This window comes from Cricetulus griseus, chromosome 3 (assembly GCF_003668045.3).
Source record: "Cricetulus griseus strain 17A/GY chromosome 3, alternate assembly CriGri-PICRH-1.0, whole genome shotgun sequence".
NCBI lineage: Eukaryota > Metazoa > Chordata > Mammalia > Rodentia > Cricetidae > Cricetulus > Cricetulus griseus.
Window position 1 is genome coordinate 18,128,490 of NC_048596.1, and position 14,728 is coordinate 18,143,217.

At 45.1% G+C, this 14,728-nt stretch overlaps 1 protein-coding gene across 4 annotated transcripts in view; it reads right to left on the minus strand.

Moving 5' to 3' along the window:
* Positions 1 to 2,897, minus strand: part of Cnnm1 (cyclin and CBS domain divalent metal cation transport mediator 1) — a 58,979-nt gene extending 56,082 nt beyond the window's left edge. For all 4 annotated transcript variants that reach the window (XM_035443066.1, XM_027407272.2, XM_035443065.1 and 1 more), the window contains exon 1: positions 1,325 to 2,897. In XM_035443066.1, coding sequence (XP_035298957.1) covers positions 1,325 to 2,897 — 1,573 coding nt within the window. The remainder of the gene's footprint in view (positions 1 to 1,324) is intronic.
* Positions 2,898 to 14,728: the final 11,831 nt, after the last annotated feature.

Below are 14,728 nucleotides of genomic sequence, written 5' to 3' on the forward strand. Positions count from 1 at the left end.
GGGGTGGATCCAGGAGGAGTTAAGAGGAAGAATGATGGTGAATATGATCATATTGTATAAAATCACCAGAGAATTAGTAAAAGTATTTTCAAAAATGTCTTCTGGCACGCCATGACAATGAGACACTTTCTCAAACTAACTGTAGTTGCTTTCAGCAGAAACTTAAGTCTTGTTAAGCCTCAGGGAAAAAGCACAAGTGGGAGACAATGAATCAGAATATGGCAACCTGTGAGCTCAGCTGAGTGGAAGAGGCCTGGGGCTCAGCCAGCTATGAGGGAGACAGGGAAACATAAGACAGTGTTTTGAATAGTCTCAATGGTGACCCCTGTAAATAAATTGGATTAAAAAACAAAAACCAGGGGCAGATCTGGTAAACAAGGGGCAGGGCAAACACAAGGCCAAGGGGGCCAACTCTAAAGTATCCAAATTGACTTTTCTTGAGTGAATTTGTACGTAGGCCCAGAAGGCAGTCTCCAAAGACAAACCCCATACATGAAGTCAACCATCATGTAGCTTGCCATGGTACCGTGTTTCAGGGTAGTAGGGATGGGGACATGGTGATGGTGTTGAAAGAAACCCACTCATTTGGGTGGAAGTTTTCTGGGGTCTTCACTCTGAAGAAATATTTCTTTAAGTCCCCCTGCTACTCTACTGTGAGGAGCAAGAGCCCCTGGAAATACTGCTCCAGCTAACTGGTAATCCCTAACCTGGCCGCCATTTTGTGTGTCAGATGAATGGCTGCTATTAAGTTACAGAGGAGAAGAATGTCTAAGAGGCCTTGTTTGTTCTGCCTCACTCAAAGGGCAGAACTGGGAGGCTCTGAAGACCTGGGAGGCTCTGGAGACCTGGGTTTCTGTTCCCTATGTGGAAGACACTGCCAGCAGCTGGAGCTGTCCAGCAATGGCGTTCACTCTCTTTGGAAGTGATGAGCTTCCAACTCTAGGCGTTTGAGGCGGAGGCTATGGGATTCTGTCGAGGGAACCCTGTAGTGGGTGGGGAGGTATGCAATAAATTCCCAAGGCTCTCCTGGGCTCAATCTCACAATACCTGGAGCCTGGTAGACCGCAGGAAGAATTACGGGTGGGAGAGAATGGATGAGGAATACTTTAGCTGGTGAGCCAAGTAGAGTGAAGAGGCGTGGGGCTCAGCCAGCTGCAAGGGAAGCAGACGATCATGAGCTATCTAGGGGGCCAATAGCAGGCCTTCCTGGAGTTTCTGGCTCCGTAGGTAGATCAGAGGTATTGCTTTGGGTACCTGAAGCCTCACGTGGTTATGAAAGGCAGTATCTTTGAAGGGGGATAGAAGGATAAAGACCACTGCTCACCCTTCTTAAACTCCTCCAGCACCGTGTCCAGTCGGGTATCATTGAAGACGCAATGCAGGGGCCGGTTGTAGAAGCGGGTGACTGTGAGCAGCGGGGTACAGTCGTCCGGGTCCACAAAGGCCAAGTCTTTGACGAACAGAATGTCTACAATGTTGTGCCTCTGGTCGCCCTCATACACCGGGATGCGCGTGTAGCCACTGCGGAGGATCTCGGACACAGTGGCGAAGTCAAGCACAGCGTCGGAGCGCAGCATGAAGCAGTCCCCAAGGGGGGTCAGCACCTCCTCAACCACCTTGGTGCGCAGCTCCAGGGCGCCCTGGATGATGTTGAGCTCTTCCTTCACCAGGTCGCTGTAAGGGTCCGCGGCCCGCAGCGTCTCCAGCAGTTTCTCCCTCGTGTAGAAGGTGCTGATCTCCTGGCGCAGCGCCCAGTCCAGGAGGCGGCCCAGCGGGTAGCACACCGGGAAGGCGGCAGCCATGAGGAGCCGGGTCAGGCACACACTGTGCGAGGCGATGGCCAACCCGTGCCGCGAACACACCGAGTAGGGGCAGATCTCGGCTCCCAGGAACACCGCACCGGTGCACACGAGCGCGGGCAACCAGGGGAAGTGAACCCCCGCCTCGCCATAGTCCTCCCCGGGGCCCCCGACGCCCGGCGGCAGCGAGGCGTACAGCCAGCCCGCCAGTGCGGCATTGGCACCGGCTTGGCCCAGGAGCAGGGTGCAGAGCAGATGGGTCCCCCTGCCGCGCACGGCCTGCACGCGGCGCGCCTGCTCCTGCTCGGCGGCCGAGCCACTGTTCCGCAGCACCCGTAACTCCACCGGGTCCAGCGAGAGCAGGCTCAGGCGCAGGCCGCTGAACAGGGCGGACAGGGCCAGCAGCAGGAGCGCCCCGAGCGCTCGCAGCCACGCGGGCGGCAGCAGGTCCCCACCCGGGCCGTAGAGGCGCGGACGGACGCGCAGCAGGAAGCCGCCGGCCGCGCCGTGGTGGTGCCAAGCGCGCCCGTCCCAGGCGCACAGCGAAAAGAGCTTCCCGCCGCCGCCCGCGCCGCCGCGCTCCGCCTCGCCCTTACGCAGCTCCCGCACCCGCACCTGGACCAGGGCCGAGCCCGCCACGCCCCCGGGGCGCAAGGGCCCCAGGACCTCCACGTCCGACGCCCAATCGCTCTGCTCGCGGCAGCGCTGCGGTCCCGGGGGACGCGTGGGGACCGCGCTGGGCGCCACGCCGCTCGCACCCGGGGGCTCCTCGATGAACACGAGCCGCGGGGCCCAGTCGCCCGTGCCGTTCTCCCCCGGGGCCAGGGAGGGTGCGGGCACAGGCGCCGCGGGGACAGCCGGCCCAGGCTGGAAGTAGACCCGCAGGAGGAAGCTGGTGCCTTCGGCCGCACGCAGGGTGCCCCCCTCCAGGGACACGCGGCCTCCAGCAGTGTCTTCGGGCCGCAGACCCAGCAGCCAGGCAGCAGCGGCGGGGGGCCGAGGTGACAAGGAGAAGAAGAGCAGGAGCACGGCGCCCCGGCTGCAATAGTCCCGGAGCCTGACACCCAGCGCTGCTGCCGCCGCGGCCGCCGCCGCCATCCTGCACCCGGCGCGGTTGCACGTGATACTGCAGCAAGCCGAGTGCGAGCTGGAGGGAGGAGGAGCTGGAGCCGGGAATCCGGCCCCAGGCAGGTCACCACGTGTGCTCCCCTTGCGCGCGTGGGCTGGAGGCGGGGGTGGGGTGGGGGCGAGAAGAGGGGGTGGTCGGAACCCGCCTGGGAGGGGTCCCCTGCGGGAGGCTGGAGATGGGCACGAACTGTCACAGTGCCTAACCTGGACAAGCTTAAGTGTATCTGTGCCATAGGCCTGGGAAGGCTTGGCTTGGAGCATGGCCTCCCACATCGGTCATTCCTCCCCTCATTGCACCCACTGCCCTTATGCGAACTCCTACCGGGTAGTAATTCTGAACTGCAGGCTCTCTGCTTCACATGTGTGAACCAGGAAATTTCCCAGCGTTTCTCTTGTCACTTGTCATCTTCCTTCTAATTAAAAGATACTCCGGTGGTTAGTCCCGAATCTGTGAAAAATCTTGGTCTCAATTCTAGCTAGCCTTTCATATTGTGAAAATTCCCAAATTGAATTTGAGTTCAACACCTGATTAAGATACCAGTGTTCATCAATGAATTGAAATGCATTAGGGTACCACTATGGAATAGAGTATTATACATCCAGGAAAAGATTGTGCAAGATACAATGTATGTGTAAGGTTCAGAACAGTGATGTAATATGCCACTCTTGTTAAAAAATATTCATGAATACATTTTCTACACAAGCTCGTGTATTCCAGGATCAGGCTTCAAAGGAAATGATGCACAAGAAGGGTAATAACAGGATTCGTCTCTTGATTATAGATTAACAAGAAGTTACAACACATAATACACAGAAGTATCTCTACTTTTCACCCAGTTCCTTCCACGGTCTGCATCAAAATCAGGAAACTAACACTGGTGTGGAACTCATATCATTTTGTCATATCTAAATTTATGTAACCACCACCACCACCATAGTAAGGATACACACCTTCCTCTTTCCCCAACAAGATCTGGAGGGTTTCCCGCCGAATCGCTCATGTTATTTGTGTCCACCATCTGCTAGTATCGCTTTATTTTTATGCCTCATTTCTTAAATGTATGTAGCAAGATTCACTTTTTTTGTTATATTGCTATATAAGTTTCATTGCGTTTTGAGACTGGGTCTCATGTAGCACAGGCCAGACTCACTGAATTTGAAATGACCTTGAACTCTGGATTCCAGGATTACACATGTGCACCACTGCACCCTGCAATGCTGTGTACACTCTGATGGATGCATACTCATGTACCAGTCACAATGAACAGTGGTTCTGTCTGTGAACCGGGGGTGTCGCTAGCTTGCCTAGGGTGCGGTAGGCCCTGGGTCCCACCTCCACCCGCACTGGGAGAGGGTGGTCTCACCGTTTTCCTTTTCCTCTGTCGTTTTCTTTTCCAGAATGCCATATGAATAGCAAGTACGCAGCATCTGGGAGCTTACTCTGCATACTGAAAATTCACCCAAGTCGCGCTTACCAATAGCCCATCCGTTTGTAGACGAGTATACTTCATTATGTGAGCAAGTCACATTTTGTTCATCTGGTTAAGGAATAATTGGATCATTTCCCTTTTTGGCAATTCTAATAAAGACTGTAGACATTTGTTAGCAGTTTTCATTCCTTAAGTGACTATACCATAGATCTGTGCATCATTTAAATAATTGTATACTCCGAAGTCACATTGTGTGTGTGCGCGTGCGCGCGTGCGCGCACACATACAGACACGTGCATGCGCAAGTGTGTATCTATGTGGGCACACATGTATGTGTGTGGCTGTGCTATCCACCTTGTTTTTGTTTGTTTATTTTCTGAGGTAAGGTTTCTCATGGGCTTGCCTAATTCTGCTAGGATCTCTGGCCAGCATGCCCTTGGAATTCTCCTATCTTCACTTCCCCAGCACTGGGTTGCCAAGCAAATGTCACCAGGCCCTTCTTTTCAATCTGGGTTCTGGGGATGTTATTCAAGCCTTATGTTGCTTGGCAAGTACCTTTTTAACTGAGTTGTCTTTCCACCTCCTGAAATCACATTTTTAAAGTTTTGTTTCTATATTAGTTATTTTGATGCTGAGGATTAAACCTAGGGACTCTTGAGTGCTAAGTAGCCAATCTACTACAGCTCTGGTTTTATTTCCAGTTGATGAAATCATAATTAACCACAGGTATGGAATGATCACATTAAGGTAATCGGTACCTGTTACCTCAAATACCTTTGTAGAAATGGAAACATTTAAAATCCTCTCTCAGCGATGTAGAGGTGTCCAGAATATTAGCTGTCATCCGCTTGCTGCACCATGCAGCACCAGGCTCATTCCTCCCATCTGTCACTTTGTAACCATGGAACACTGTCTCCCTTTGAGGTCAGCCTCCTCAGTAGCTACTGATAAACACCACTCCACTCTACTCCCAGGAGTTTGACTTTTCCTGTAGATTGTATGCGGGTTTTTAGATTCTGTATGATTCTGTTGTGTACTTGTCTGTGTGTATGCATATGGGGTAGCTGGAGGCTAGATGAGAGAGTCAGATCTTTGGAGCTGGAGTTATAGACAGGTGTGAGCTGCTCTGCGTGGTGTGGGGAGCTGAACTCTGGTCCTCTGCAAGAGCAATAAGTGCTCTTAACTGCTGAGCCACCACTCCAGCCCCCCTCTTCCCTCTTCTAATTGGGCCCCCTCACCCATTTATCATAGGGCCCAATTGGAGTCTCATTGTTTTCAACTATGATGAGGACTATAAGGGATAATGTACTTGGTACAGCCTAAGTCACCAACATCTGATAACAGATTTTATTACTAGGGATATTAATTCATTTTTTGTAGATAATAATAATAATAATAATAATAATAATAATAATAATGTCAAAATGCATTGGTTGCCCATCTACAATACAACCCCTACACCTGACTTAGGTTCAGGGAAGATCACAGAAGAGGGGAAGGAAAGATTGTAAAAGCCAAAGACCAAGAGCATGCTTCAAGTTAGTGTGTCCTACAAATGACAGAGAAGCTGCACCCATGACATCTCAACAATATAGTTGTCTAAACAAAATCTGTAAATGACAGCATCAACTGACATGTCAGTGTATATGAGAACATCTCACAAGGCCCTACCCTTAGATGAAGAGCAACAGACAATCAATGGCTGTTGATTCCCCATGAATGAGCCTCCTGATAGGTTAGCCAATCCCTCCCCATTAACTCTAAACACATATATACACAAGAGCAACATTGAACAAATGCAGCAAGTTGTATTTACAGATTTATTTGTTTACATATGTAACAATAATAACTAAAGGAAAAGAGGCCACAAATTTGAGAGGGAGCAGGCTGGGCATGGGGATGGCCATAGGAGGGGTTGGTGGAAGGAGATAGGGATGATGGTAATACAGCCCACATATATGAAATTAAAAATAATATAAAAAGAAATAGAAGACAAAAGATTTCCCAGTTCCTCAAGTTCATAAACTCTCCTATTTTCATCGTGTGTGTGTGTGTGTGTGTGTGTGTGTGTGTGTGTGTGTGTGTGTGTGTGTGTGTGTTTCCCCGGAGGCAAGGAGGGATTATTTCCCAAGCTTTCTATGTGTTCCCAAAGTTACACATCTTCACTAAAATCTCCTCATGTCTCTCCAGGCAAATTTCTTTCCTTCTCAACTGAAACTTCCAACAGGAAGCCACCAGTTTATCATAAGGGTTCTTGCACCTCTATTAGGCCAAGAACTTGATTATCACAAGAGCATCACCTAACACCTTTTACCAAGCTTTAGATGCACAGGAGAGCCCTGTGAAGTAGAAATAACTCCATCCATTTTACAGGGTAGATTAAATGGCTAGTAGAACATTTTTGGAAATCTGTACTGATGCTCCTCCATCTTGCAGAATGGACTAGTAAAAAAAATCATCCCAAAATATTAGATAAGGAATTTAAAGCCTAAATTTCTGATTAAAAAGGATTATGCACTCATGATAATAAAAATTTAACATAGAAGAGCATAAATAAAATAAGCTATAAGACAACCAGAGATAAATGTATACCATATTCTTTTTAAAATTAATATATAGATAAATAAGAAAAACACACATACCGAGCTCCCTGCATTTTCTATATTTTCTAGTTATATACAAAATATGCCCTTGCTTTGCTGCTTAACATATCAAGATCTTTTCCTCTGGTGTAACTGAAAATTCTTCCAAAAATAATATTTCTCCTACCCACCCCTTCCCCTGTTCTCAAGTTCCCCACCAATGCCTCAGGCATATGAAGGGTGGATTTTCTACCTAGTTACATCTTAGCTCTTCATAAAAGTAAGTTTATAGTGAGAATAAAGGGAAAGGCAGGGGGAATAAGAATCTTCATGTTCTCAATTGCATCAGATCTATAAACAAGTGAAAGGCTTAGAGAATCAATTAGTTTTCTGAGCCCAGTGTCTCATCTGTGAAATGAATCAGAGTGTAAGGGCTAATGAACCCCAGGTGAAGATAAGCTAGAAACACTGAGTACTTTTCCTTTTGCTGAGCATGAGGTCCTGGAAAAGTACTGGGTTTCCAGAGCTCTGCTGTAACAGCAAGGATTCCTGGGGACAGGTTCAGCTAGCGTGATTGTCCAAAGGAAGAGCTGGCAAAAATAGCTTCCAGAAATCAAATGTTCACTCTCTTCCTAGTTTATAAGACAACAGTCCCACACTTCTTAGAGAGAGGGAGGACAAAATATTTGCCTCCAATGTCATAAATGTGCTTTCTCAGAATCTACTTAGCAGAATGCTTTGCCTTCTGCCATTGCTTGTTCATATTGAAAATGTGTTAACTGACAAAGTGTCAGGCACTGGAGCTTAGATTCTACTAGGAAGACAGTCAGTCATGAGCAGAAACTGCTTACCTACTAAATTAAGGAGATCTTCAAAGTACATGAGGCTGTATAATTTCTAGCCCATCTAGAGAGAAGAGTCTAGGAAATGATGTCTCAAAATGAGATGTAGAGAAAATAGAAGTTTATACATTTGGAGAACAAGAAAATTATTGTCTTGTGTCTTTCATTTCTTTTTATAGTACTTTTACAACTGTGAAATTATATTAATGACATTCCTAATGACAGTTTGTAACACATATTGCTCTGTACCAGGTGCATTATCCTTAACAACCTTCATAACAAATGAAAAACTATTTGATTGGGTGATTCTGTGAATTACATCACTAGTGAGTCTGCATTGAGTCTACAGTTGAAAAAATCTTTTTGTGTGTTCGTATGTGGGTGGATGTATATGCTGTGGTGCTCGAATGGACACTAGGGAACCACTTGCGGTGTGAGGATTCCTCACATCAAACTCAGGCTGTCAGGCTTGGTGGCAACACCTCTACCTGCTGAACTATCTTGACAATCTGTCCCCCAAGCCTACAGTTTATTGCTTTTTTATATTTAGTGTTTGTGCATGTGTGCTTCTGTGGAGAGCCTGTGCACCTGAGTGCAGGTGCCTGTAGAGGCAGAATGATGTTGGATTCCCTGGGACTCATCACTTATGGGTGATTATGAGCCACCTGAGATGGGTGATGGAAATCAGAACTAAGGTCCTCTGCAAGAGACATATATGCTTTTAACCATGGTGCCATCTCTCCACCTGATTTTTTTTAAATCAGCATACAGATAATGAATTTTATTTGTATATTTTCATATGTGTGTATTATTGTGTATTGCTCAGATTTAATTTCCCCATTAACCTCTCTGACTACCCTTTTCCTTTCCCTCTTCTTGACTCCAAATAGTTTCCTTCTGTTTCTAATGTCACATATGCATGCATATTTAAATCTAGATTCTACATATAAGAAAAATGTGATATTTACCTTTCTGTGTCTAGTTTACTTTATTTTACATGATGCTCTCCAGTCACATGCAATATATGGCAAGATTATTTTCTTCCGTATAAGTCAATAATACTCCACTATGCACAGATACCACATTTTATTTACCTATTCATCAACTAGTGGGCATCTAGGCTGATACTACACACGGCTATTGTGAACAGTGACAAAACATTGATTTCAGGTATTTCAGGAATTTCTGTGATATGCTGACTTAGATACCTTTGGGTATATATCTAGATTTCCATTTGGCTATACATTTACATTCCCACCAGAGATGCATATCTCCTAGTTGTAAAATATTAAAGATACACTGCATTTGTTTATCCTATGGGTCTTTTCTTTAATGATGCAAAGATGTGTTGCATTCTTTTATGTTTCATTTAACTCTGTGAAGCTGTGGTACTTTGCCTGTCTAAAACACCTGATTTGTCTAATAAAGAGTTGAACAGCTAATAGTAAGGCAGGAGAAAGGGTAGGCGGGTATGGCAGGCGGAGATAATAAATAGGAGAAGAAATCTGGGGAGAGAGGAACAAGGAACAAGGGAAGAGGAGGAGAGGAGAATGCCAGGGACTAGCCACCCAGGCAGACATGGAATAAGAAGGAAAGAAAAGATGTACAGAACAGAGAAATGTAAAAGCCCAGAGGCAAAAGGTACTTAGGATAATTTAAGAACAACTGGCTAGAAATAAGACAAGTTAAGGTCAGGTATTCATAAGTAAGAATAAGTTTCCATGTGTGTATTTATTTGGGAGTTGGGTGGAGGGTCCCCTAAAGAGCAAAGAACAAAGACTAAAGAATAAAAGGGTAAAATAACCAACTACACCCTTCTACCCAACCCTCTAAGTGTCCTTAACACCATTTGTCATTTGACTTCTTGACAGGGCTGAGATGGAATCTTAATGTACTTTTAATGTGTGTTTCTCTGATGCACAAACCATAATATAAAAAGTTAGTAAGATAGGGTAACTTAGCAGCAAGCCTGTTAAGTCTGAAGACCCAAGTTCAAACTCTGTAATCAACATGGTGGAAGGAGTGGCTTGACTCCTGACAGTTGTCCCCTGAACTCACATGCAAGCTGTTGCTTAAGTGCACACACACACACACACACACACACACACACACACACACACACACACACAGACACACACACACAAAGCAGGGGAGGAGGAAATAAATAAATGCAAATACAAATTAAAGTTAGGAATATGGTATGGTAAATCCAGGCAACTTTGACAGAGGCTTACTATGTATTAGGTATAAAGTAACATTTAATTTTCAGAAAAATCTTTGGAGGTAGGCATCATTACAATTTCCATTTGTAGCAGAGGAAGTTCAGATACAGAGTGATTAAATACTTGGTTGTTCAAGATTTATTCATTACACACAGTACTTTATACTATGTTACAACTACCTACTATACTTTTGTTCAATGACATATAGTTTTACATGGTTGCACTTACAACTTCTCTCTAATTTTAGTGTTCTCTCTTTTCTTTCTCCCCTCCCTCTTTGCTCCTTCTGTCTTTTCTTCTCATTCTTTTTTCTTGTTCAACATTTCTAGAAACAGTATGTAATTAATAAACAGAAGAAAGATCCCTTAACAATTTTTTTTAGCTACATCCTGTTCACAAATACATTAATGAAATTCTCAGATGACTTTAAAAGAAGACGTGCTGCAGAACCTAGGACAAGCCAAGAAATTTAAACATTAGCAATATGGCAAAGAGAATGATACTCAACTTGGAAAAATGCCAAGTACAGGTACTTGGGGGAAAAGTAACTGCAAAGAAAAACTTTTATAGGGAGAGCAATACCTGCAACATAGTAATGGCTGCAGAGACCCAAGGGTGATGCTGAGCAGCAATTGAGATACACAGTTGCTGTGTAATATTGTGAGAAAAATGTGACACTGGCCTCTTGTCATAAAACAGGGAAATAATGGCTCTTTCTGCTTGACCGTGGTGACAGATAGTGCCTGGGACGCTGCTTTTAGTTTTGGACACTTCATTAGGAGAAAAATTGTTGATTAGCATTTGGGAATTTGGAGGAAAGAAACAAAAACCATTAAAAGCATTTATTAGACGTGACTCACCCATTCAAATCCAGTGATGCAGAGGGATAAAGGAATATAGCTCTGTGCTTAGCATGTGTGGCTGAAAAACCGAAGCTTCTTCATTTTAAATTTAGTGTAGAGTCACTGGTTTCGAAGCTGGGAGGGACTTTGGAGAGACTTTCTGTGACCTGAAAGCTCCTAGGCTAAAATTCTGTTAGCAGGGCATGCTACTCTTGGGCTATGAGTTGAACAGACATTTAGAAAGTTTCTCAAAACACGGATTTGATCATATTAATATTATTTAACTGTTTAGAAACTTCAATAGTTTCCTATGGCATTTAAATAAATCCATGCATCCATCTATCAGGGGCTCAGAAGGGTCTGCTGAATGTGGCCTTTACCTGAATGTCACCTCTAGCTTCTATCACTCCACCCCAAGCACTCGGTCTTTATCCATACAAGCTCCTCCTCCTAGGCCAGCTGCTTGCCTTGTGGGTTCCCATCTTTCTTCATGCACTGCACATCCTATTTCTAGTCTCCATTTCTGTTCCACAATCCTGTGTGTAATACCATCACAATGTGTAGTGTTCCCTTTTATTTCTTTGTCACCTTTTCTCTAGTAGAGTATAAAATCCAGGAGAGAAAAGACCTTTCCTATCTCACTAATTCCTGATTCCAGGGCTTAGCATGTGGCAATAGTTGATATTCTATTCTTACAATGTTCCTGCTTTTTATTCACTGTTTCTCATAAATCAACCCATTTATTACTCACAGAAATCCTATGCACTAGCACTGTCATTAGCTCCAACATAGCTAGCCATGACATATGGAAAACAGGAGGCAGAGCTAGGATTGAGTCTAGACAGAACGAGCTGCCCAGGGTTCGAAGCTCAATTGTATAGTTATATACTATCTTTCCCCCAGGGAAGAATTCAAGCAAAGAATTCCCCTCCATATTGGGGAATTCATCAATCACTCCTATTGGGGAAGATGAGGAAATTTAGGGGCAGCATAGTTGAGGCAAGAGCAATGGGAACCAGAGTAGATGTAGAACATCTGAAGGACTAAGAGTTGGGCTTGTATGATACAGTTGTGGGAGAGGTATGAACAACAAGGCTTGTGTCTCCTGTGTATTAGGAAGTGGATAGTGGGGCTGGTGTAAAGAGGTTGGTAACAGGCACCTTATATGAGCTTAATTATCAGAAGTCAAACATGACCTTATAACTATTTTGGAGTGAGAACTGAGAAATACTTGTTTAACTAGGAGAAACAGACTAACTACAGTGTTTCCAAAAATTGAGACTTACAAAACAATCTGGGGATTGAACCCAAATCTTGAGCATGCTATACATGTGAGCTGTCACTGAGCCACATCCTTGGTCTTCCCAAGGCCTTTCTTCATTGAACATTTAAATGTCTCTGTGTCTGTTATCTGTGGAAGCAAGGGTAAGGGAGTCAAGGACAACCCTGTTATAAATCCAGAAAGACATATTTTGATGAAGGAGCCAGCAGGGATTACATCTCAATTTGCATGCTACCTGCTGTTGTGAAGAACAAGTTTGTAAATACGATTCTCGTACTTATCCGGAACTCATGTTAAAAAAAAAGCAATCTTCCAAAAAATAAAAACCAAAAGGGCTTCCACAATCCTTTAGATCTCATCTTGGTAGCTTCTACAAGATATTTTCGGTGATTTCCCTCACGTTGAAGTCGAACTCCTGTGCTTTATGTTACAACAGATCCTCCAACTCCTGGTATCTACCATTCGTTAATCCCAGTTCAATTTATGGTGTTTTGACTTCATGGTGGTGAAAGGTGATACACTTGTTCATTAGGATGACTTCCTTCCTTCCTTCCTTCCTTCCTTCCTTCCTTCTCTCCTTCCCTTCTTTCTTTCTTTCTTTCTTTTTGAGAAGGGTCTTGCTATGTTGCCCATGCTGGTCTTGAACTTATCCTTCTGCCTCAGTTTGCTAAGTGCTGGGGTTAGAGGCATATAGTGATCATGTTTGCTTAGTACACTTTGAATTTTAATTTTATGGGCTAGCAATAAGTGGCATTGAGGCAGGACAGTTGCCTGGGGGATGTGGAAAAGTTCTGATTATCATTTTCTTTATTGGCAGACACGCAGGAATTTCAGCATAACTAGGCAGGCCGCCTGCAAAAGTATGACACCTCCTTTCTGAGAAACATTATAAACAAGACTTAAAATGGATAACAAACTATGTCTTAAGTCCACATGAACTATGATATAACCCTCTTTATGATCCATGTGCACGTAAGGAACCCTCTGAGAAGCTTCATCTCTTCTAGCTCTCCTGTCTGCATCTGTAAGCCTACACAATGAACTTAAATGTTTCTTCATGAAGAGCAAAAAGAATCTACCAGCACATACTTTATAACATCCAAAATGAGTACTAGATTAGGTACCTTCAAAGCCCCAAATCAATCGAGCCATACCTGAGGCATTTCTGTGTTTTCCTCTCCCACACTTCAGTTTGACTCCAACTGCCTCTTGTGTTTCGCCTTGACCAATAAACTCATCGTCTCACTTTGTGTATTAGATACTTTTCTATTGCTGGACAAATCACCATGTCCAAGGCAACTTACAGAGAAATATTTACCTTGGGCTTATGGTTCCAGAGGGTTAGAGTCCATGATTATGGAGTGAAGGCATGCCAGCAGGGGCAGGAAGCTGAAGACTTACATCTTGAATGACAAGCATAAATCGGAGAGAGGAAACTGGAAATGGTGCATGGCTTTGATACCTCAACGCCTTTCCCCGTAGAGAGCTTCGTGGAGCCGCGCTTTAAAGATGGCGCTGGCTCCCACCCTCCTCGATCCCAAAAGCGAGCGCTCTCTTCGAAAAACAACTCCATATATGGCTAAGGCCAGATGATCGTAAGCGCTTGCGTATGTGTGGACCTATGGTCGGTGCCCACGTGGCAATCCAGGGTTGGTGGTCCATGCCTATTTAAGGGCTGGGAGAGGCTTGCCCGAGGTGAGAGATCGCTGTTCAAGGTTCTGAATAAACTGCTTGCAAGAAGAGCTCCGGTGTTGCGTCATCCTTGCTGGTCCAGGCGGTCGGACATTTCCCTAGTGACATACGTCATCAGCAAGGTCACACCTCTCAAACCTACCCAAAAAAGTGCCACTAACTGGACACCAAGTATTCAAATGCCTGAGACAGTTGGGGACATCTGGTTCAAATCAGACCCTGACCCTCCTGAGACTCTTCTGTGGAGGATATAGAGGACACATATGCACCTGAGAGAAGGCCACCAAATGCTCTGAGGTGTACTCTGCAAGACGGACTTCAGGTGTTACTGAGCTGTATTTCTTGCTAGTGGTGACAGCATGATTCTCTCCGTGCTGGTCATTCACATCCACTATGGCTGTACTATGTCGCTAAACTGATATCCCACAGATTAAGTGTATTAAACACATCTCACTCTACAGAAATTTCAATTTATATGGGTTAACAAAGACACGGGGAGGGCCTAGGCCCTGCACCAAATGATGTTACAGCCTTTGATGACTCCCCCATGGAAGGCCTCACCCTTCCTGGGGAGGGGATGGGAGGTGGGACGGGAGGTTGTGGGGGGCAGGGGAGGATGGGAGGGAGGGGGAACTGGGATTGGTATGTCAAATAAGATTGTTTCTAATTTAAATAAAAATTCATAAAAAATAAATAAAGGACAACAACAACAACAACAACAACAAGACATAACCTCATAGCCATGGGGCAGGTCTGAATTATAGATGCCAGTTTATTTCTCTACATTCCTAACGAGCGCTAGGCACCGAGAAAATGCGTGCTGTATGAACAACGAGACCCCAAACTTCTGACTGGGGTCTTCTACTCCATGGAGTCTTCAGGAACTGAAGGGGAAGGGAACTGTGGGTG